Source organism: Ambystoma mexicanum, chromosome 2q, assembly GCF_040938575.1.
Source record: "Ambystoma mexicanum isolate Mex_15411 chromosome 2q, UKY_AmexF1_1, whole genome shotgun sequence".
In the NCBI taxonomy this organism is placed as follows: domain Eukaryota; kingdom Metazoa; phylum Chordata; class Amphibia; order Caudata; family Ambystomatidae; genus Ambystoma; species Ambystoma mexicanum.
In genome coordinates, this window is record NC_090924.1 from 67,240,903 (window position 1) to 67,264,472 (window position 23,570).

General features: G+C 47.1%; 1 protein-coding gene across 2 annotated transcripts in view; it reads left to right on the plus strand.

The window, feature by feature from the left end:
• TRAP1 (TNF receptor associated protein 1) overlaps positions 1 to 23,570 on the plus strand; it is a 666,365-nt gene that overhangs the window by 119,326 nt on the left and 523,469 nt on the right. For both annotated transcript variants that reach the window (XM_069646853.1, XM_069646854.1), the window contains one exon: positions 22,262 to 22,422. In XM_069646853.1, the coding sequence (XP_069502954.1) occupies positions 22,262 to 22,422 (161 nt within the window). The remainder of the gene's footprint in view (positions 1 to 22,261; positions 22,423 to 23,570) is intronic.

A 23,570-nucleotide genomic window follows, 5' to 3' on the forward strand; every position in this document is an offset into this window, starting at 1 on the left:
AAACACCATATTCTCGAATTCTGCAGATGGCCTTCCATCATCTTCATCTTCAACTCTTATTCTCGACGCATGATCAGCCTGCACATTGTTTTTACCTGCCACAACCTCAATGCTGAACTTGTGGCATTGTAATTTGGTCACCCAACAAGCAACTCTTCTAGAAACTTTGTCCAAACCTTTACTTTCAAAAATGGCTTTCAATGGCTTATGATCTGTTCTCAATACAAAATCCTGAGCCCCCACAAAGTTTTTTAGTTTTTCTATCCCCCAATGACACGCCAATGCCGCTTTTTCTAAGACAGAGTAATTTAGTTTCGGACCCCTCAACATTCGGGAAGCATGCAACACCACCGATTCTGCTCCATCAATTCCTACTTGCGACATCACCACTCCAATGCCGGTTTCACTCGCATCCACTGACAATATCGTCTTTTTTCTAGTGTCGTACATGGCTAGGGGTTTTGCCATGTCGATTTTGGACCTAATCTCATTAAATTCTCTTTCGCATTCTCTGTCCCAAACAAATTCCACCCCTTTCTTCAATAATGCCCTCAGTGCGGTAACACTGTCAGCATAATTTTCTATGAAACGGTGGTAGGATTCTATTGTCCCCAAACATGATCTAAGTTCTGCCTTATTCTTTGGAGACCTCATTCTCTTTATTCCATCTACTAGCTCTCTCTTCGGCTTCAGCCCTTCCTCAGATATTTCATGCCCTAAATACTCCACCACCTGAGTGGAAAACACACATTTCTCACTTCGCAAAGTAATACCGCGTACTCTGAACATTTCTAAAACCATCTCCACTTTCCTTCTTAATTCCTCTTCAGTTCTTCCACAAATTAACACATCATCTTGGAAACGCCAGACATTTGTAACACCCCTGAATAATCCGTCCATGACTTTTTGGAAAACAGAGGAAGCCGATATTAATACGAATGGCATGCGCCTAAACTGATAGATACCTTCATATGTAATAAAGGCCGTCGGCTTTCGTGACTCAACATCTAAGTTAATTTGATGATAGGCACTGGCCATATCCAATTTGGCAAAGTATTTGGCATTCCCGATGCTGCTTAAAAGTTCTCCCATGTTGGGGAGTGGATGTCGTTCGGCTACCACACAAAGATTCAATTCTCTCAAGTCAATACATACTCTCAAATCCCCACCAGGCTTTTTAACCACAACGACAGGAGAAATCCATTCAACAGCCTTGGCTGGTTCAATAATACCAGCTTTCTCCAATTTCTCCAACTCCATTCTCACAGCATTACGCATTGACACCGGCCTGAGTTTTGCCGCCACGGGCGTGCAACCATCCTTCAAGACAATTTTATGGACCATCCCTTTGAGGCAACCGACACCCTCGTTGAAAACATCAGGATATTTGGCAATTAAACCCATGGAACTGTCATCTAAACTGCTACTCACCGACACTTTCTCCACATTTAACACATGTTCCTTGCTATTTGGATCTAGCTTAATACATAATCCCCTTTGCTCCTTCCATCCTAATAATGTCTCACCCTTCTTGGTGATATACAATTTTCCATACGTAACTCTATCCTTAAATTTGAAAATTGCCAAACAACATCCTAATACATCGATTTTTCCACCATTATAGCCCCCAGGCGTCTTGTCCGACGGGCTCAAATCATCTATCCTATCACCCAGAACATTCTCGAAAACAGCTTTAGACATCAAAATGATTTTGGAGCAAGAGTCTGCAAGCATTTTGACCTGACATCCATTCACTTCAATCCAGGCAGAAGGGTGATCACACTCATCAACTTCAGAACATTCAACCATGTTTACAGTAACAATTTCGTTTTCTGAACCCTCACAATCCTCTGACGATGGATCATCAGCCTCCTCACAAACATAATACTCCTACCAGCGCCAATATTGTAATTAGTACAGGAATTCTCAAAATGCCCCCATCTTTTATAAATGTTGCAGTTCTCCCTTCTCGCTGGACAGATCGGAGAGGTAGATGGGTGACGGGCACTCCCACAATGAAAACAGTCGTTCCTCTCTCCTTTTTCCCCCTGGAATATTTTCTCTTCGGGTAAACTTATTTGCTGTCTGAGCTGCATTTCCACCCTTCCCTTGGTACGTGTCACCACGTTTGGACGTTTTGCTTTTGTGTTCTTTGGTCTTTGACAGCATCCCCCTTTTTGTCACCCCTTTTTAGAACTTCAACCTGTTGAACAACTTTGGATTCTTTTGTGGCTAACTTCGCCACACACTGCAAAGTATGTTCAATTCTTTTTGCAATAGCGACAACTTCATCAAGGCAAGGGTCATCCTTTAGCCACACTTCTTCCCGAATCTTGTCATTAGAACAGTGCAGCATGAACTGATCTCTAATATGTTCATCTAAACTTTCACCAAATTTGCAGTTCAATGATAAATGTCTCAGGGCAGTAATGTATTCTTCCACCGTCTCACCCTCATGCTGCGTTCTCATGACGAAATGATAGCGTTCTAACACAGTACTTATTTTTGCCTCGAAATTTTTGTCTAGTTTTGCCAATGCTGCATCAAACTCATTCATACCTTCTTCAACATCCAATTCACTCAAATTAGGCAATGTTTCAAAAATTTGCTGCCACTCATAACTCAGAAGATGCATGAGCATAGATACTTTCCTTTCTACTGACATACCATTGCCACAGGTGGCTTTCGCATAATGTACGAAAACTCTCTTCAAGGGCCCCCATTTAATTCTTGGAGGGCCAGGAGATGGTAGGAACATTTGGGGTCCCGGAATTCCAGATAAAGCCATCCTGTCTGCAAAACTTCCAAATTCCACGCACAAATCCTCAGAGCAATGAAGTCTCCGTACTTGATGCTCACCTCAGTTATAACTCCATAGGCAAGTCCAGAATTCATTTGGACAACAATATTTTGATACACGGCGGCTATACCATGTTGCCGCCTTCCACAAGTGGCCCTGGGCGGACACAAGCGATGTAATTCAACTTCCTGACCTTCCTTCCGTGCCACGGCACACGTGACGTGGCACGTGATTCCTCACAGGCTCAACAACTGGGTCCTTCCTTTGTGCTCGCCGCATACCTTCTTCCCGAAAATGACTCCAAAGAAGCAGAAGAACTGGCACTCACCCCACTCACACGCGGATTGCGTGTGGGGACGCTGCGACAAAAGCAATTCGGGGCGACCTGTGAATCTCGCCAAGCCACCGCTAGAAAAGGGAGATGCCAGCCCGAATCCACACTCCGAATACCACCAGGTAGTCACAGATGAGTGCAGGAGCGACTCTCCTCATACGGGTGGTGCCAGGAGTGGGGCACCTTACCATCCTCGTTGCCAAATGTAGAAGCAAAGAACCAAGCAACATGAGTTAGACAGATGGTTTATTGCTTATAAGGAAGACTGGGTAGTAGAGACCCCCAACCATCTCCACAGTGTAACATCAACTGACTGGTTAGTCAAGCAATAACATTCTATAAGTAATGCTCCAGAACTTACATGTCATAGCATCATGTCATAGCATCACTCACCAGAGTTCCACTCAGAACAATAATAGAAGACTATGCTAAGACATCACCATAACAAAGGGGATACTAGGTAACCACTCCAGCCCCCTATTGTAAGATAGTGTGTTCTTTGTCTAGAAGTTACAAATGTAAGTAAAGTCAATTTCACCTTATTGCTCTGGAAAACAGTAGTTAATCTTAGAGAAGGTATTTAAACCTTGGGCAAATCTAATAGACTTCCCTGTGCCACTGCACTGAATGTGCTGGGTGACACAATGTAAAAGATGATGCCTATGGAGTTTGTCAGACTCCACAACCAAAAGAAACACAAAGATCAGAAATCACATTAAAATACATGAGAGAGTGGGGAAAAAGGGTCTGTCTCTCCAGGTTAAAAAAAAATCAAGTCCTCAAAATCCAGCTAAGTTGCTGGGGGTATCTAAGGTGGAGGGAATTGGCACATTTCTGAGAATTCTCCCTAACGCCTTTCATCTCCAAAACTGGAAGAGCAGCTCGCCTCAGCCTCCTAAATATTAGGAAAATCAGGCACCTGCTACTTTTCAACACTTCCAAGTATCGATTAATCACAGTTGTCTTTCCTAAACTGGACTACTGTTCCAGCATCCTCTTTGGTTTCCCCAACTATACTTTGTGCCCTCTCGACCAGATCATTAACTTCGCTACCAGGACTCTCTTTGAACTCGCTCTCTTCACACCTACTTACTCATATCGTCACCAGGCTTATTGGCTGATGATGCAAAACAGAACCAGATTTAATTTTCTTCTTCTTGTTTACAAATCTATCCACGGTAAGGCACCAATGTATCTATTCAACTCTATAAGCCTTCACGCAGTCTCTGCTCTGCCTCCTCAATTACCCTTGTAGCTCCTTGTCCTCCCTGTGCTCCCTTTCGTTTCCACTCTTTCTCTCTTCTTGCTCCACTTGCAAGGAATTCTCTTCCTGGACATCCGTGAAACAGTCCACATGGATTTGTTCAAAACCAAACTAAAAGTCTACCTCCTTGCCTCAGAGTTACCCTCTCAACCTATCTCTTATCTGCCTGCTAGCTAACATTTTTCTCCTTGCCTCTAACCTGCTTTTGTGTCTCACTTTCTCTGCCTTTATTCTAGCACTTCACCCATCATGGTCACATCCCGAGCACAGCTGGCGTACCGCCTAACTGTACTTAATATATGCATGTCCACTTATGTATTGTCCCAGGTGGCTGTTACATTTACTCCCCTCCACAACCTGGTCAGCATGTCCCTCAAACTCACCCCACTGTAAGAAGCTCACTGCTTCCCGTCAAATATGATTTCTTATCTGTTGTACATTCTTGTGTGATCAAAAGAACATTGTTACTTCTGTATATAAATAAAAAAATAAAATAAAAAATAAAATAACTTGAATTTGCTCACACTGTCTGATTCTGAAGGAATGGAGCACTCTGATTTTAAGTGTAGTGCAGCCTTTCCTATAAAGACTGCATTTGTTTTGCTCCTATTCATAGTGTTTTACCTGTGTTATAGTCTCATGTGAGCTGCTGTGGGTAGCACTTTCGAAATACTGGGACAGTGAATGCCACTCGCTCCACGATGCTGAGCCCAATGGCAGCATTTCTGTGTGCTCCCCAATAGCATCCCTCAAATCCCTGGCTTACTTGCACACCCCCTGCACATTCCAAGAGGTGTTAACTACAGAAATCCTAGACCTTGAAAACCATAGGAGACTGGAGCTTTCTGGGAGCCAGGACTGCAATTCTTTACCCGCACCTCTGTAGGAAATGGGCACAAGAGTGTGTAGTTTATAAACAGAACTGCATATGCGCTCCAAAACACACCAGTTCATCTCCACAGCCAAGGAAGTAAGCAACTCCTGTATAGGAAGGTCAGATGAAAAGGTGCAGGAGACCTAATGTGCGCAGAGCACAGGAAGGTAATGGAGGAGTCAGTTTGCCATCATGATTGGGGCAGACGGGTTCCAGGATGGCATCTCTTCTATGCATCATCATGGCCTACAGAGGCATGGGTCATCTGTGAGTAATCATGTGTTCATGAAGATGGCGCAATTCCTGTACAGCACTCCAACAATTGTATCACCAACAGGGATAAAGAATCCCTTGTAAAATCAGACCAAGTATCCCCCATACTCCAGTTCCCCAAGGTGCCTGGGTCTAAAAAGGAACTGTAAAAGACCGAAGGTAATGGGGTTTGGAAGGATGTATGACCAGTACAGTTGTGCAGTGAAAGTAAGCAAGGATGAGGAAGGACGAAACATGTGGAGGAGGCTGCAGTTGAAGGAGGAAAATATCAAGTACGAGGAAAAACTGGTTGAGGTGGAGGATGAGGAGGTGGAGGAGGAGGACAAAACAACAATCTTACTAGGCCTTGTGTCATTCAGATCGCGCAAGTGTGGGAGGGAAGGGCGGGGGAGAGGAGAGTGCAAAGTAACTAGTAAGTGCAACCGGGAGGTGACTCATAAGTGCAGCAAATCAGGGGACTGTAGGGTTGCAGATACAGTCCCTAAGTGGTTGGGAGGCCCAGAGGCAGTGCAAGGGCAACCGGTCATGCAGGAGCCTGGTCCCGCAAGTTCAGTGGGTGGCCAGGTAACCAGTATGCGCAGCAGACGGGGACATCAGTAAGGGAGAGAGAAAGCGGAAGCGAAAAAGGAAGGTCTTGAGTGGCTTCTGCTAGGAAGAATTCTCTGTAAAGGCTAATTTCCCCAAACCTAGTGAGTCCCCCAGCAGCTTTGCTGGATTTTTTGGGTTTATTTTTTTCTTCTGCTAAGAGTGAGACTCTTTTACTCCCACTCTTAGACATGATTTGAGGTGTTCCTTTATCTTTCCATGTGTTTTATGGTCTACGGGGTCTTTTACTCCAGAGGGTCTCATGTGTTTTTGATGTGGGTTACCAGGCACCCTCCGTGCCGTAAACCAGGGGTGTCGTAGCGACCCCCCAACATAGACTCCATACCCTGGGACTGACTACTGTCTCCCAGGGCATGTAAAGTCACCATTGGCTTTACTAGTCCCAAATTATGAACAGAAACCAGTACAAACCATCATATTGTGGATGTACTGGTCGGGGCAATTCGATTGCCCTGGGGTCTGTTGTTCGAGGGGGCACGTCTCCGTCCCCCCTGATCGAGTTTTGGCTGGTGGCAGTGGATACTACTTTTTATATTCGACCGCAAATATATCTCTATGGGATTTTCCCATTGTTGGAGGCTACCAACTTTAATTAATTCCTATAGCCTCGAACATACCACCGGTTTATTTATTTAATATTAATTCACCGGTTGGTATTTTTTGCCAGAACTCGATTCTAAAATGGCGTTTGTGTTCTCTTCTGTGACTCCAACCCAAGTCGAGCCCTTTGTTCCACTTGTTGGCGGGCTTCTCCACAGAAGCCTCCAAAAGTGGTGCCACTCTGGGTACCACAGGGAGTGTGGGAGGGGGTTTAGGCACCCTGGACTGAGTTGCCTTGGCAACTCAAGTCGCACTCTTGTGTGATTGGCCCAGCATGTTTGATTGACAGCTAGCCTGAATGAATGGGGGTTTGCTGCACAAAAGCAGGGCTTTGGGGACTGGAACTTCAGAAGTCGCCACTGGACCTAAGAATCCGAGGAGGGAGAAGCTGAGCCGACCTGCAACGACGACACCACCGGTGGAGCCCTGCCGAACCGTCTCACCACTTTTCCCGACGACAGAGGAGATCTCCAGTCCGGAGAGTCTTCTTCCTTTGACTGGTGGGGATAACCAGTTTTGCCTTCTTTTCACCTTCCTGGAGCATCTCGTGGCCGCCTTGCCCATGCCAATCACCCCGGAAACCGGAATACCACGGCTTACCACTACCGCGAAGAGAAGGGTAGTACCTTTTAACCGAAAGAACTCTGCGGCTGGTTTCTTCCCTGGCAGTGCAACGACCTTCATCTTTCCTCCACGGCGAGACCTCCTCTTCTTGTGGACGAAACACCGACTTGCACCCGCTGCCAGGAACAATTGCCCCTGCTGGAGCTTCCTTCACACTTAAGGTACTTTGTCCCTTGCGACAGATCGTTCGGGGTGACAGTAAACCTCGACTTTCTAACCTGGGCTGGCCTGGGACAACCTAGCTTACTTTTCCTAACTTTAATTTCATCCTTTGTGTGCGAACTATCTACAAGACTCTTTGGGCATAACCCCACTGTGTGGACATGGACCACTTCTGCTTGCCCTCTCCAAGAGAGGGCCTTGCAATTGACTTCCTTGCTTTCCAGTAGAACTCTGCCTATCCTGCCTTACTGTGGTTCTTTTAAAAGTATTGAAATTTGTGTGCGTCCATAACTCTGCCTTTTTTCCTCCCTTTTTAACAACTTATTAGAGTGGCATCTTATGTTAAGCGCTCACCTCTGTCTGAAAATAAGTGGTGTTTCTCATTAAGACTTGTCTAATAAGTAATTAGGGTTGTATATATATAATAGTGACTGTGTGCTGAATTTACTTACCTCTTTGTTGCTAGTGTAAATTACAAGTGTCTTTAAATAATTATATACTTTTACACCAAAGCTCTGGTCAGTGTTTGCTTGTGCTACTGTATCTCTGTACCTATTGTGTATACTCTATATACTGCCTAACTCTTCTTGAGGGAAGTCTGACTGCTCAGCCACCACTACCCAGTGAATCTGTGTGGTACAGACTGCTACCAAGTGGGTTTACTGCCAAAGAACTGTAGTCTTAAATCTTTTGCAGTGGTCCCTAAGGGAACTGCACAGGTTTCTGCCTAACAGCTTCCAGAACCTTAGGTGGTCCTGCTCAAGTTTGAGAGAGGCAGTGAAGCTGTTCCAGAGGGAGGCCCCAGCCGAGGACAGAGTTCTACCCGCCCCCGCTCTCTACCTGGAGAAGCGTCTGACCCTCAAAGAGTTGGAGGCAAATGAGCGGAGGGCTCGAGAAGGAAGATGCTTAGGAAGCGAAAGTTGGATGAAGTGTGGTCCCCGCCCCCAGAAAGCCTTGTGAACGATGAAGAGGTACTTGAACTTGATCCTGGAAGCCACACAAAGCCAGATGAGATTTCAGGGCTGGAGAGATACGATCCCTGGGCTTGAGGCCAAGGACAAGTCTCGCAGTCCTGTTCTGGATAAGTTGAAGAGGGCGAAGACTAGAGGAAGGCAGATTTAGAAAGAGGCTGTTGCAGTTATGTTAATGTTAAAGGATATTTGTACCGTGCACTATCACCACCGGGGTGGTCCCTTGGCGCTCTAGCGGCTCTGAAAGAGGGAGGGGGGTGAGTTAGTGAGAATAAGCTGGAAAAGTGCAAGAGAGCAGTGATGTGCTGATGGCAGCCTCAGCCCGGTGGGTCCGTCGGCTGGGCTTGGAGTGTTTTACGGTCAGTAGTCGTCGTGTGCTGTTGTGCAAGTCTATGTGGGGTTTGTTTTGTTGTTGCAGTGTAGTGAAGTTAGTGCGGATTTCTGCATTTTAGGCTTGTGTTTGTGTTTGGTTAGAGTTTGAGAAATGTATGCAGAGTGATTAAATTGTTAGTGGATTGGTTAGTTGGCATTGCTGTCCTTGCAGTTATGTCTATGCCTGATGTTGGCTATCATTCACTATTCCATCGTTGCTAATTTTCTATTTTTCAATTCAGTAGTCCAGCCTAGAGAGGACCAGGGATCTGAAGACAGTGAGCGTCTGGGGGAATGTGAGATAGGGAAGAATAACTCTGAGGAGGTGCAGTTGATAGTGTGCCTTCTTAGAGACGTCAGAGATGTCAGGAGTTGAAGATAGCCCCAAGGTTCTTAGCCTCACTGGAAGGAGCAGGTAGAGGGTCCAGGATGGGCGGCCAGAGTGAGAGAGCGAAGGCGGGAGCAGGAATCCCAATGAGGAGGATCTCAGTCTTACTGATATTAAGGCAGAGATCGTTGGAGGCACACCATTCCTGAATAGCGGACAAACAGTCTGGTATGAGAGAAGGAGCAGTAGAAGCGGAGGGGAACCCGAAGGAGAGCTTGGTGTCATCCGCATAACACTGAAAGTTGGAGCAAAAGCTAGAGATGCGGTGGGCCAGAGGTGCCAGGTAGTGGTTAAATAGCCTGGGGAAGAGGTTAGACCCCTGGGGAACATCACAAGTAGAGCAAGAGATAGAAGAGCGGAAAGACCCAAGTTGAACCTGGGAGGGTCGATCAGTGAGAAAGGAGGTCATCCAGGCAAGGACCTCACCAGAGATAACCAGGTTGTCTAGGAGACCATTGGGCAGGATGGCGTTATGATAGGTTATTTATAACACACTTAATACACACAGGTTTCTAAGCGTGGACCCAGGGACTGTACCTGTGGTGCTCCCTGTCGTCTTGCTTCCAAGGCGAGCGCGTTGCCCCTGAGCTAACCTCCTGAAACAACATGTCAAAAGCAGAGGATAGGTCAAGGAGAATGAGGACCGAAGGAAGGTTAAAGTCAAGATTGGAGAGCAAGTCTTCACGGGTGTTCAGGAGAGCAGTTTCCGCACTTCTGGCTGCTCTGAAGCCAGACTGGTGGTCATGGTGAGAACCAACAGATTCAGTATGTAGATTAAGCTGGGAGATGGCCTTCTTTTCCAGGAGTTTGTCCAGGAAAAGTGATGGAGATCGGGCTTTAGTTTGCCGGAGAGGAAGGATCGACAGAAGGCTTCTTAAGAAGGAGGCGCACAAGGGAGCGCTTAAGGGGAAGAGGGGAAGGTTTGAGTGGCAAAAGAGTGATTGCAGAAATTGGCCCATGCTGGAGCAACGGTGTCGATGTGGTCCTTGAAGGTTCTGGAGGAGCACCTGCTTTGACAAAACTTTCATAGATCGGATTTGTCTAAAAACATTGTCGGGACTGAACAGGGGGAAGGTGGAGAAAGGGAGAAGAGAACTGGCCGAAGAGGGGCCGGGAGAGGAAGATAAGGTAGAGGAAAAGCAAGTGGACAGGATGTCCTGAGAGTTGGTGTTGAAATGAGACGCCAAGGCCCTGCAGAGGGGCTGGGAGGGAATAGGAGAGATGTAGAGACTGCAGCAGGATTGGCCAGCTTCTTGCAGAAGTTCGGCTGAGTTGTTCGAGGCTGCCGAGACGAGGGATTGGATGTAGGCTTTCTTCTTAGAGAAGACAGTCTGTATTGCCTTTGGAGCAGGCGGTAGGCCAGTTTTTAAGAGGGTGTGCTTGGTGCCCACCACTTCTTCTCTGCCACCCTACACTTGCGCTTAAGGGTGACGAGGTGAGAACCGTACCAAGAGATGCACTTGTATGCAGGCTTCAGACGGATCCTCATGACTGGGGCAAGGACATCAAGAGTGTTAGAGATAGAGAGATGCAGGTTGGAAAGGGTTGTGTCAGACAAAGGAGTAAAAGGAGGAGAGAAAGTAGCAGCAAAAAAGCCTCCACTGTCACACGCTTTATGGGCCGGATGACCGAGAAGTTGGGGGGCAGTGCTGGGGGTGGATTGGCTTGAGGGGCAGAGAGTGACAGGTGAGAGGAGAGAAGAAAGTGGTCAGTCCACGAGAGAGGAGTGGTGTGGGGGTTGGAGAGGGTGAGGTCTGAGGACATCAGAACATCAAGGGTGTGCCCTGCAGAGTGAGTCGGGCCAGTGGGTAGAATAGAGAGTGTCGCAGAGGTCGCGAAAGAGCCCAAAGGAGCTAGTAGCATCCAAGTGGATGTTAAGGCCTCCGAGGAGAAAGTTGAAAGATAGAGTTAAGGAGGGAGGAGGAGATGTCAGCCCACTTGGAGAGGAAGAGGGCGACTTAGCCAGGCGGCCTGTAGATGGTGGCCGCAGTGAGCGAGAGGCCAGGAGAGATGGACAGCCTGCAGACCAGGCATTCAAAGGAGGAGTAGGTCTGCATGGGAATGACAGAAGCAGGTTTCCACTGTGGGAAGATCAGGGCTACTCCCCCTCCACGACGGTTGGTTGTGTGTTCGGAGAGGATCTTGTAGCCCTCTCGGAGGAGAGCGTCAAAACTTGTGACAGAGCTTGTGATGAACCATGTCTCGGTCAGACAGAGTACTTCCAAATCAAGCTCTTCCAGGAGACGGCAGTTGTCAGAGGAGTGTTTGACAGCGGAGCGAGAGTTAAGAGTAGGGAGGTGGAGCAGATTTCCACTTTTGAAAGACTTCTGTGGAGGGGTACAGGCATGAGATACTCCTTCGGAAGTATTAGATGAGCCTGAGAATGGGCAGAGAACGAAGTTGGAGGGTTGTCGGAGAGGAAAAAGGGTGCTGGAGAGGTGGTGTAAGGAGAAGGCAGAGTGGCCAGGGAAGCAGGAGGGTGCTAGAGAGGTGGCGGAAGAGCGGCCAAAGATGCAGCACAGGGTGCCGGAGAGGTGGCAGAGGAAGGAGCGGGGTAAATGGGAGTAGCACGAGAAGAAAGAAAGAAAGAAAGGAAGGAAGGTAGCGTCTATCGAAAAGGAGGATATTGGCCTGAGGGCCCTGGACCCGGGACCAGCAGGGACTCCCACCGGGTACCAACATAACACCATTAATAGGAGAGGAGGAAAAAGGAGAGGGAACAGAGACCATATGTGGGGTCCATAGGCCTGGAGAGGGACGACAGAGAATGTCGTTGATGGTCTGTACAGAGGAAGTACTGGTGTAGGTATCAGCGATGGGGAAGCCTGGGTTGGAGACCAGGATGTCCCTTTTGAGCTTCTTCCTACCAGACTTAGTGAGAGGGGTAGGATAGTTGATAGAATAGCAGTTAGAGAAGATAGGGGAAACGGAGAGGACCATAGAGGGTGCGGGCCAGAGAGTAAGGGGGGGCAGCCAAGCAGGAGGGGGGGTCACATGTTAGGGGAAACAGGAGGGAGGCACAAAGGGGCAGGGGGTCCACACAAGGAGGGGCAGCAAGAAGTACAACACAGAACAAGAACACTAGAGCCTTGCAAGGTTCTAGCGTGAGTGGAGGGAACAGTGAGCGCAGCAGAAATATACTACAATGGAACTCGAGACGTGAGAATGCGAGTACAGTATAGAACAGAAAACACAGCTGGAGGTCAAAGGGGCCCAAGAGGTGAAGAAGAGCAATGCAAGCAGTAAGAAATATAATACTAACCTAACAAAGAAAAATACTGGTAGTCCAAGGAACTACTGTAGTCCAAGGGTGGTGCAACACTGAAATGAGCTGCTGGAAAAACTAGGAAACCTACTTGAAACATCTGACCTACTTTAGATTAGGTAGTTGAATATCCCCCCTCACTTGTTTTCCTTGAACTTTCGCTTTTAGGGAGTTTCTTGTTTTGCTTGTTAAAGCTATAGCTGTACACAAACTGGTGTCTATCAACTGAAGTAAGTTGCTAGATGTTGGAACCTCTTTGGTCTCAAGTTATCTGTCGATCCCTTGGCCTGTTAAATTCTCTGTTTTTGCCAAAATAACCATAGCCCCCCATCCGAAATCTTGGCTAAAACTCAAAAATCGTCACAGCGCATACTAATGCTGTTCAGTTTCAGCCATCACACCAGTTAGTTGCTTGTTAGACTTGCCTTGTTTCTTATCTTGAGAAGTGATACAGAAGTCTCAGAAAATACTTGCAAGTCTTCAAGATGGTTCAACAGGATTTTAATAAGACTTCAAATGTCCCTATGGCTGACCCTATATCTCTCGGCCCTCCTTCCTAACCCAGATGTACCTATAACCTCAGGTTAGTACTTGCAGATTATCTATCCCTATGGTATAAGTCTGACATGACCTAAATGCTGCTCGCCCTTCCGATCAGACTCCCCTCAGGGACTTCCTAGGCTGTCCGTATTCTATCGAGTGGTCAGTAATTCTATAGGGTGTTGGAAAGTGCCTTCAGACACTCTGCCTGGCTCTACCTCCTTTCTGTCACGCTTTCTGATGTTCTTCCCAAGTACTCTTCTGGTTCCAACTCCTTCCACCTCCACTGGGCTTCTTATGTCTTTCTCTGCTGTCCCTTCCATGTCTGTCACTCATACTAAGTATCCCTTCCACTCTTCGATGTTACTACTCTAATACTCCCTCATCCACAGTACTACTCCCTCCTCCATAATACCTCCCTTCTTTTGCACGACTGCCTCCTCTTCACACTACTACTACAATTACACCCATCACTTTCTCAGACACCCTCTTTCACTCAGTCACAAACCACTCACAAATAGTCCTTGCATTATCTCACTTAACCACACCAGTTAGTCTTCCACGCACACTTGCACCACAGTATCACTTGAGCTCACTAACCAAAGCCTCACCTGCTCCAAAAATAGTCTGCCACCTCCACCTCCAAATCCTCTGAACTCCAAATAACACACACCTGCCTCTTTCCTGTGGGGAGTTTCTTATCCCCCTCCCTGGCCTCTGATTAGCAGTCTCTCCCTCTCCAACTGAGCATGGTCTATCCTCCCAAAGAGGTGGTACAAAGAAAGCAGATTGTATATGGCGAGTTAAGCCTCTGCCACTTTCTCTGTGCCGGACCATTGTACAACTACAATGATGGCCTGCATTGTACATTGGCACATTTCTGTTTAGGCTTCACCCAAAGCAAGTACAATTTCATTTGTGTTTCTACTCATTATCTAAGTCTGGTGGTCTAGGAACTCCTCTCTGGGTGTCCCGAGGCTAGCGTGCAATGTGGACTGCTCTGTCATGTAAGAGCTCCAACTCCATTCTCTGTTGCTCATACGACGCAGACAATGGGGCGTGCACATATACAGGTCACTGTACGGATTACGTCTCTCCCCCTGGAGCTGTTCTTGCTTGCCAGGATATCCACAGTTCTCTGTGTGGGGCGCTTTGGCATCTCTTCTTTGGATTAGTTTATGCTGCTTCTTTTTTGTTAAATATATTTTTATTACATTTTCCAGGTTGGAGCAACAAACTGTGCAAAACAGATAAACAGACCCTCAAGCGGGAATACTGTAGGCAGGTGTAGGCACTCTCGACCCCCCCCCCAACCCTTCTGTGACAGAAAACTATTCCATACCTTACATGGTCCCCACCTCCACTGTTCCACACTTCATTTACATAAAACAGTCCGCTCCCCCTAACCTCTTTCACCCGGAGCCAAATAAAGTCTCACCAAACGTGGCTTAAATGTCTGGGCTGGGAATTCAAGATCATAATTCAGCAGGAGTGACCAGATAGCTTGAAACCGGTGGAGCGTTCCCTCTTTTGCGGCCAATACCCTTTCTGCCACCAAAATATCCCAAATCTTGATCCACTAACGCCCTAGATCTAGGCCGTCTGCCGATTTCCAACGGCTGCCAGTGGTAATCTGTGCCGGTAGCAGGAGGTGGGTCAGTAGCTTTGCCTGGGCTCCCGACTTTGGGTATATCCACTCGCATGGAGCCCCTAGTAGCAGGGTTTTCGGGCACATCGGTAGTCGGCTGCCCGTGATTTCATATATGGTTTGCACAATATTCTCCCAAAAGGAACGTATCCGGGGGCTTTGCACCACCTTGGTGAACCCCCTGCTGCATTGTATGGCTATGGCCTGTGGCACTACCTGTTAATTCCACATTGTATTGCTGGGTACGGTTATTTGCTCTGCATCACCTCTGTGAATCCTTAATTACATTGCACGGCTACCTGCCAGTACTGACTGACTGCCCATATTTGCTATGTTGACCACTGCATTGCTTATCCACCATGGGCTCACACATTGAGTAACTAATAACCTGCTTTTTACTTTCCCGCTATTATGCATCTCCAAAGTGCAGCATCCACCTTCCTTCAACTTGCACTTTGCCTGTTAATCAATCTCACAGCACATCTAGACTCAGCATTATTTTGCCTCAACACCCCCATAGTTGCACCTTCACAGAACTACAATCACATCTCCCCGGCATCCTTCTGTGCATCACAACAAATACCTAACACGGACCTTCCCGCGCACGCACAACGCCTCAGCAGTACCCTTGACAATACACACCAACAACTCCCTCTCTACCTAACCATGAACCCCCCACTTGCTAACTCCTAGCTTAACAATCCAGCGCTTTGACTACAACACTTCACCAGGAAACCCTCACCTAACCAACCTTGCGCTGCTCCATTGAGAAACCTTAGACTAGGGTCCAGAGTGCCACACATGGCCTACCATCACCCTATCGGCGCCCAGTCTACCAATCCCTCTGACATTAAGCTCACAGCTGCCACCCACCACCACGGTCCCACCCTCTCCTTGGACACACCCTTGTTAGACCCTACCACTGATTCATATACTGTACCGTCCATTACACAACCCTCAACAAGTATCAATGCAGCTTTGATCAATTCTAGGTCTCTCACCGCCCATGCCCTTGACATGGCTGATCTTATCTCTACTCTTGACCTGGACTTTATAGCGGTCACTGAAACCTGGCTCCATGCGGCCTCAGGACCTCTGCTATCAATTACTATCCCTGAAGGCTACACCATCATCAGAAGTGACCGCAACACTGCTCAAACTAAAGGAGGAGGTATAGCCATTATTTACAAAACGGCTATAAACCTCCGTCCCTCCACTTCTGGCCAATTCAAGTCAGCAGAATCCCTCACAGCTAAGCTTGCCGTCTCCCCCAACCAGACTATTACTGGCCCCATATCCACCTTTACTGAGGATCTTGCCCATACTCTGTATGAAAACACCAAGACCACTTCTCAAATCAACGTATTAGCTGATTTCATTTTAGGCCTCCTTGAACCTAACAATGCATCGGCCCAAGATGTCAATAGTTTACTACTTAATCTAGGTTTCACACAAAGTGTCACAGCACCTACTCACTCTAAAGGCAGAATCCTAGATTGGATTGTTGACTTTAATTGTGACGTGAAGGTCAATTCCAATCTACCATGTGCCTGGACGGATCATCATTTTATCACCTTTAGAATCCCCACTAAAACCTCCCACTCCACCCCTAACATTGCACCTGCCACACTCACCAGGAACAAGCGCAACATAACTTGCGCCAAATTTATCCCACTTATCCTCCCTGCCCTCAATGATCTTGCTTCAGTATGCTCAGATCCTAATATCTTGGTAGACTCCTACAATCAGACTCTGTTAAAAGCATTAGATCTCATCGCTCCTGCCAAACTACGTAAACCCAAACCCCGGGCTCATCTTAATTCCTGGTTCACACCCCAGCTGAGAACCCTAAGCAAGGAAAAAAGGACCCTTGAAACTCCACCCGACTGAATCCAATAAAGTAAGCATGGCATTAGCGACGCTAAACAATAAAGAAGCCATACTGTCTGCTAAAAAAGAGACATATAATAAACGTATTGAACTTGCCCAATCCAATACTAAGGAACTCTTCAAAATCCTAAAGGAATTGGAATCCCCCGCCCCTCTTCCAGACACCTGCTCCAAAGACAGCACTTGGTGCACTAACATCCAAGAGGCCCTCCTGGGTAAAATTAACATGCTCCAAACTAAAATTAATGGTAAAAAAAACAGCCTGCACTCATTTATATCACAGCTTGCTAACCACAAATCCAATACCGTATCCTTGCAACCATTCTGCTTCTCACCACTCTCCACATCTAAAGTTGAACGCATCATTAACAGCCTTACACCCTCTAATTGTCAGGGAGACTCCTGCCCTGCCACCATTATCAAGGAGGCCTCACACAACCTGGCGCCTTTCATCACCACACTCATAAACTCCTCCTTCAAGATGGGGATCGTCCCAGATAACCTCAAGGATGCTTGGGTTATTCCTCTGCTGAAAAAAACCAACCTTGGACGCTAACATTCCTACCAATTACAGGCCAATCACCACAGTGCCATTTCTCTTAAAAATTCTTGATCGAGTGGCATATCTGCAGATCCAAGATTACCTTGAAACCAATAACCTCCTGGGCCTAAGGCAATCGGGCTTACGCACGCACTCGCCACGGCACTAAAACTGCGCTGTTAGACTTAAAAACGCAAATAGAAGACCTAAACGATAAGGGAAAATAGGCGCTCATACTCTTATTAGACCTTTCCGCAGCATTCGACCTAGTCCATCATCAAATCCTCTGCCACCACCTCAAAACTGCAGCCAACTTCTCTGAGAAAGGGACAGCCTGGATTACCTCCTTCCTGGATAACAGATCCATGAGGGTCTTCTCCCCTACTGCCACTGCAGAACCTTCCCTGGTCACATGTGGAGTCCCTCAAGGATCATGTGTGTCCCCGACACTGTACAATGTCTTCACAAAACCTCTATTTGACATACTGGACCGCATGGGCGTCACGTACACTAATTACGCTGACGACACCCAAATACTTATTCCCATTACAGGCGATTATAAAAACTGACCCCTTAGCTATCAACGCCATCTACCAAGTCATCCAGGCCTGGATAGCGCAGCACAAACTGTGTTTAAACGACGAGAAAACTGAGCTCCTCATCCTAGACTCACCCCATAAACTCAGCAAACTTGACTCCTCATTCAAGTCCTTCACCATCGATGGTAATTCAATCAAAGTGGCCAATGACACTAAGACACTAGGTATGTACCTTGATCCACCCTCTCCTTAACTAGACAAACCAATGCAGTCGCCTCAGCTGCATCCTACACATGCAAGCTCATCACAGCCTGCCGCCCCTTCCTGTCTCCAGCCAACTGTACTACCCTAGCCAGGACCTTGGTCTTATCCAAAATTGACTACTGCAATGCCTTCTATCTAGGCAACAACCAATGCAATATCAGAAAACTCCAAATTATCCAAAATAATGCTATTGGAGTGGCCCTTAACATCCCTAGGACCTCACACATCTCTGAACAGACAAAACCTCCATTGGCTTTCAGTTACCCAAAGAATCTCCTTTAAAGCTCTAACACTTGCACACGAAAGTATCACGAACCAAGCTCCCAGCTACCTCTCCAACAGGTTCACAACTCATTCAGCTGCGAGACCTCTCAGAAGCACACATGCTAATTGCCTGGTCATCCCACGCTTCAACCTCCAAAAATCTGGAGGTCGTAGTTTCCCAGTCCTTGCGGCTAAACTGTGGAACACTCTACCCAACCCACTCAGAGCTGAACCTTCGTTCCCTGCCTTCAAGCGTAAGGCCAAAGTCTGGCTGTCCACCCTCGACTAGGCATGACCTGACTGGAACACTCATCTCAGCATCATAGGCCGTTCTTGCATTATATCTTGACCTTATATTTTTCTCAGCCTGTGTAAACTGCACACCTCATTTATGTATCCTGTATATTCTGTATAGTTGAATGTAAATATTGTGCCTGTAACCTTGTATATCTTGTATATTTCTTAAGGTAAATATTGTGTCTATGTAACCTGCCTGTAACCAAACAATGCGCCCGTTTGCCCTCGGGCGCTTTACAAATAAACAAAATACAAATACAGTCCCACTGCATATGAAAGTATGAACCATGGGCTCCACAGTTCCGCCAACAGGTAGGGGGGATCGCCAAGTGATGGTTTTGGGCCGGAGGGTAGTACCAACGGAACAATACTTTGAACGCACATTCATTATTTGTCACACAGCTGGATGAGGTACGTGCCCTGGCCCAGATCTCGGACCAAGCCACATCGTCTAACTGCTGGCCCAAATCTGTTTTCCCAGCGGGTCATGTTTTCCGGGCGGCTAGGGACCAAGAGATCCTCCCTTAGTAATCTGTAGAGCTTTGATATTCCGCCCCTCTCCAAGCCCTCCCAGATGGTCCGTTCCAGTGGACTCGACATCCGAGTGGGCCTCCGTCTAATTTCAGGGTTAGTGATTCAATGACAGATGTGAATGTATGAGAACCTGTCCAGTTCTGAGAGGTGGAATTCCTTCTTGCAGTCCTCAAAAGAGGGAGGTTTGTCCTCAGTAAACAATTGACCCAGCGTGAGCAATCCTCTCTCCTTCCAACGACTGAATGCCCCAGTGTGGAGGCCCAGAGTAAATGCATTGTTACCAAGGACTGGGGAGAGCGGGCCTATGCCTCTAATGTTTTTTTCCTCTAACACCTCATCCCACACCTTTTAAGGTCGCCCTCGTCGAGGAGAGGACATGTGGCCATTGCTTGCGGAGTGTGTTGGGGTGAAGGGCAAGAAGCGGAGGGGGAGTGAGCATTCAGATTGCTCAATCTCCATCCACCTGGGTGCAGGATCTCGTTTGTCCATGCCGAGAGATGAGTGAGCTGGGCCACTTCCGAATTCCTCTGTAAATTCGGAACCCTCAGACCAGCGCCCCCCATAATTATTCTCTTAGGGATTTTAGGCTTTTTCCCCGCCATATAAAGCCCAAGAGATTACGCTGAAGCCTTTCCAGGATGGCTATCGGAACTACCACTGGTAGGGAAGAACAACAATATAGAAGCCTGGGGAGGAGATTCATTTTGATCACTGTGATCTGGCCCATCAAGGAAATGTCCTGCCCTGTCCACCTCTTCAGGTCCTGCTTCAGAGTCTTGACTGGGGTGGGGGAGGGAGTTAGCTCTGTAAAGACTTTTTGGGGATGCCGTGAGCTGAACCCCTAAGTATGCGATAGAGGACATATCCCAGCAAATAGGGCATAAAGCCTGGAGAGAAGAGATCTCTTGAGGCGAGAGTCCCACCCCCATAGCCACTGATTTCTGAGGAGTGGGGTGGGAATTTAGGAGTATCTAGCTTTCTCCCCTTTTCCGCTGGAAGCAACAGGTGGAAATGTCCCCACTTTTCGGTGCGATGGCATGTTTAGACATGGCAGTGGATTCCTGGCTGGATCCTTGGCAGAAAAGCGTGTGGGCACCTCTAGGGGTGACAGATGATTATGGCGATCGCGTCAACTGGCTTTCGTACCCTGGGCCAGTGGTCCACGGTGAATAGGCTGCAGTCAGGGTGAGGGCGATTCAGGGGCTTAACGTTACTTTGGGTGAACCTCCTAGGGAACCTGTGCTGCAGTTAGGGTTTGTTGTGGCCACAGGAGGGCCATGAGGTTTGCTAATATCCCCACTGCCCCCAACGCCGGGGGGCTACTGCAGAGGGGCCAGCAGCTAGGGCCCCCCCAGGCTCTGTCAGTCCGGGGCAGAAAAAAAGGGGAGAGCAGATCCAGCTGAGTAGGCTAGAGGGCCTGGAGGCTGTAGCACGTGCCTTCATGGCACTTAATATTGGGAGTAGAGGGGCGAATGGACAGTGACCAAGTCCAAAATGATGTGGGTTACTTCGTCAGAGGATGCGGGGGTTCACCTTCCACAGTCACCAAGCTTTAGGCTTCCACCTAATCTGCAACGTAGCATTCAGCCCAGATAAAGGAAACGTTCCAACTTACCCCTAGACCACAGAGGTGTCGACTTGTCGTGTCTCGGCCAGAGGCCAGCTAATCTGGGTAATTATGGCACTCCGACGGATGAGGGAGGATGAGTTCATGGCCCCCGGTGGGAGAATGCTGCTGGAGGACACTGCTGGAGACAGGACAGTAAGAGGGGGAAGCAGAGCTCTCTGGCAGGACGATAATAGGAGTGCCGTTGGAGGGAGGAGGGGCTGGGCTCACTTTCAGTGCGGCATATACTAAATCAGTACCCCTGTGGGCTCCCGGAGAGTACAGGAAGTTCCGGAGCCCCTCACTCCCAGAGGACATGAGCAGGACCAGTCGGGGCTGTCTCCTTTGGGATGCGGTCGACTATGCAAACACACTGCACTGCGGGCAGCGCACATCCACTCAACTCAAGTGTGTCTGCCTGCCATCTTGGAGTCTTCACCCGCACTCTGGACCCTGGGTAGCTTTAGGAGGGTCATCCCGGCTATGGAGGGATAATGAGCACTGGTTGACAGCGGCAAAAGGATCCTCACATCTTCCGACCGCTCCAGCTAAGACCGTGTCTCACAGGAACTGGCAGGGACGCCAATTTAATTCAGAAACAATGGGTTCAGCACAGTGGCCATTAGCAGAACAGCCACATCGGTGGTGCCGCAGGCCACGCCCCCGTTCATGCTTCTTTGTAAATCTGGAATGAGAAGAGAACAATCTGCCAGCAATTTGGCTCCGATACATTGGGTGATCTAATTTAGTACTGCAAACAAACACAAACTGATACTTTGGGGGACAGAAATTGGGGTCCTCACAACTGCCACATTCTTCCTTGGGATAGGACGGGCTTTGGATTTCTCCCTGGTAGGCCTCCCATCTCTGGGTGCAAGGTAGTGCCATCAACTATTGACAAGGTCATTGGCCTTGTCACTGAAGACACTTTTGATACAGCATAATTTTGTTTAACTTTCTCAAGTCAAGGTATACTTGGTTGGATACGTTGGTGAAAACTCTGTTTTGACTGCAAGAAATGAATTTCCTTTTGAAATGGTTTTTAAATATGGGCAAAATGTGAGAATTGTTGCTGTACTGCTATTCTTGCTTTGGATAGGCCAGATCAAGTCCAGCTGTTGTAAAGTAACAATTGTTTCCATTTCAGCATTAAAGTGATGCCTTTATTATGAAAACACGTTACTTGATGTATGACTTAACTAAAGTGAAATTAAGATTTTAGTTTACTTCTTTGCGAGTTTAAATATAGACATGTTTATAAAGCTATTAAAATAGAAAAAAAAGACTCCTGCATGTCAAACCAAAGATGGGTCTTGTGGGGAAAGGACCACTTTGGGAGTTCACCATTAAGAAATGTTGATTGTCAGCATCTACAAACCTAATGTAAACTTCATAGTAGTATAATTCGTAGATTAAGCTTACAGGTTTTGTGTGTCTGATGGTGCAATTGTTCTGCAATCTCTTGTTGGTATGAGGATAAATGGACAAAGTTTATACCTCTTTGCTTGATTGTTGGTAAGACATTTCTCATTCCTTATCCCTATCCCTCTCTGCTTTTCGCAAGAAGTTCCCCTGCTCAGTCACTCTTTATCTTTATCCCGGCAGGCTTTTTTAGAATCTCTTCAGAACCAGGCGGATGCTGGGGGCAACATCATCGGTCAGTTTGGTGTGGGTTTCTATTCTGCTTTCATGGTTGCCAACAAGGTGGAGGTATTTTCGCAGTCTGCAGAGTCAGAGTCTCCTGGGTACAAGTGGTCTTCTGATGGGTGAGTTGTGGCTATGATGTGGGATCCATGAATGGATGCTGAAAGGAAAGGCACAAGCAAACCATGACGTAGGAATGATTGTGAATTGTTAGAAATACTCATTAAAATATTACGTGTACATAAACTCCTTAGAGCATTTATAAATGGAGGTGATGAATACAGTAAAAATATGAAATGTAAAACACCTTCATCAAAATGCAAGTGTAAGGTACAGCAGTGATTTGCATCTTGTACAGTTTAATATACTCTGGAACACGGAACCTGCTGTTTTTGAACCCTATCAAGATATTGTGACAAGGCAGAAACCACTAAGAGTTCTGTTGCAGATTTGAGGCATTATGGCCTCCTCACTGATCTTCTAACTCCTAAAATAGAAATGCAACATTTTGTATAATCCTGTGCAATCAGCTTTTTAATTTTTGTTTTATTCCTATGAGGAATTGTTGAACATTGATCTGCTGTCTGTCTCAACATTCTTTCAGTGTATCCAGCATGTGAAATGATGACCTCCACATCCATTCTCTGCTCCAGCACAGACATGTGTAGGCATTCTTACTCTGAACATGTCACAATTAATGGCTCCAGATCCACAATAAACAGTTGCTCAGATTTATTTTTACCTTTTTAACATGTTTCTAATTGTAATCCTTATAGTCCTTTATCAGTGGTTTAAACTACTTGCTGCTTTCATATTGGTGGGGAGTTTTTCGTTTTGCTAATCTAACCCTCTCTGTCCTGAGACTCTAGGCACTACTGCTGGACAAACTGGGATTCTTTTCATTGACTTTGAAGGTGAGTGAGACGTTTTGTCATCTCGCTCTTCTGCTACATTTACTTTAGTTCTGGGGCCACTGGACTCTTCCCACAAGGTTCTCTTGTGGGGGACACCTCTCCCCTTAGTCTTGGCTCCATGCTTCCTGTGGCAGCTCCCCACCTTGTGTGGTGTGCCAAATGTTGGGGACTTTTACAAATGGCCACCAATAGTAGTGAATTGTGAAGACTCGCACTTTGGACACAGGGCTCCAACTCTTAATATAGGCCTGAACTTCACTTGTTTTGTAGGTGCAATGGCTGAGCAGCCAAGGGTTAGGGAGATATATCATTTTGATGCTTCATCCCTTCTCAAAAGCACTATTTGCTGGACTTTT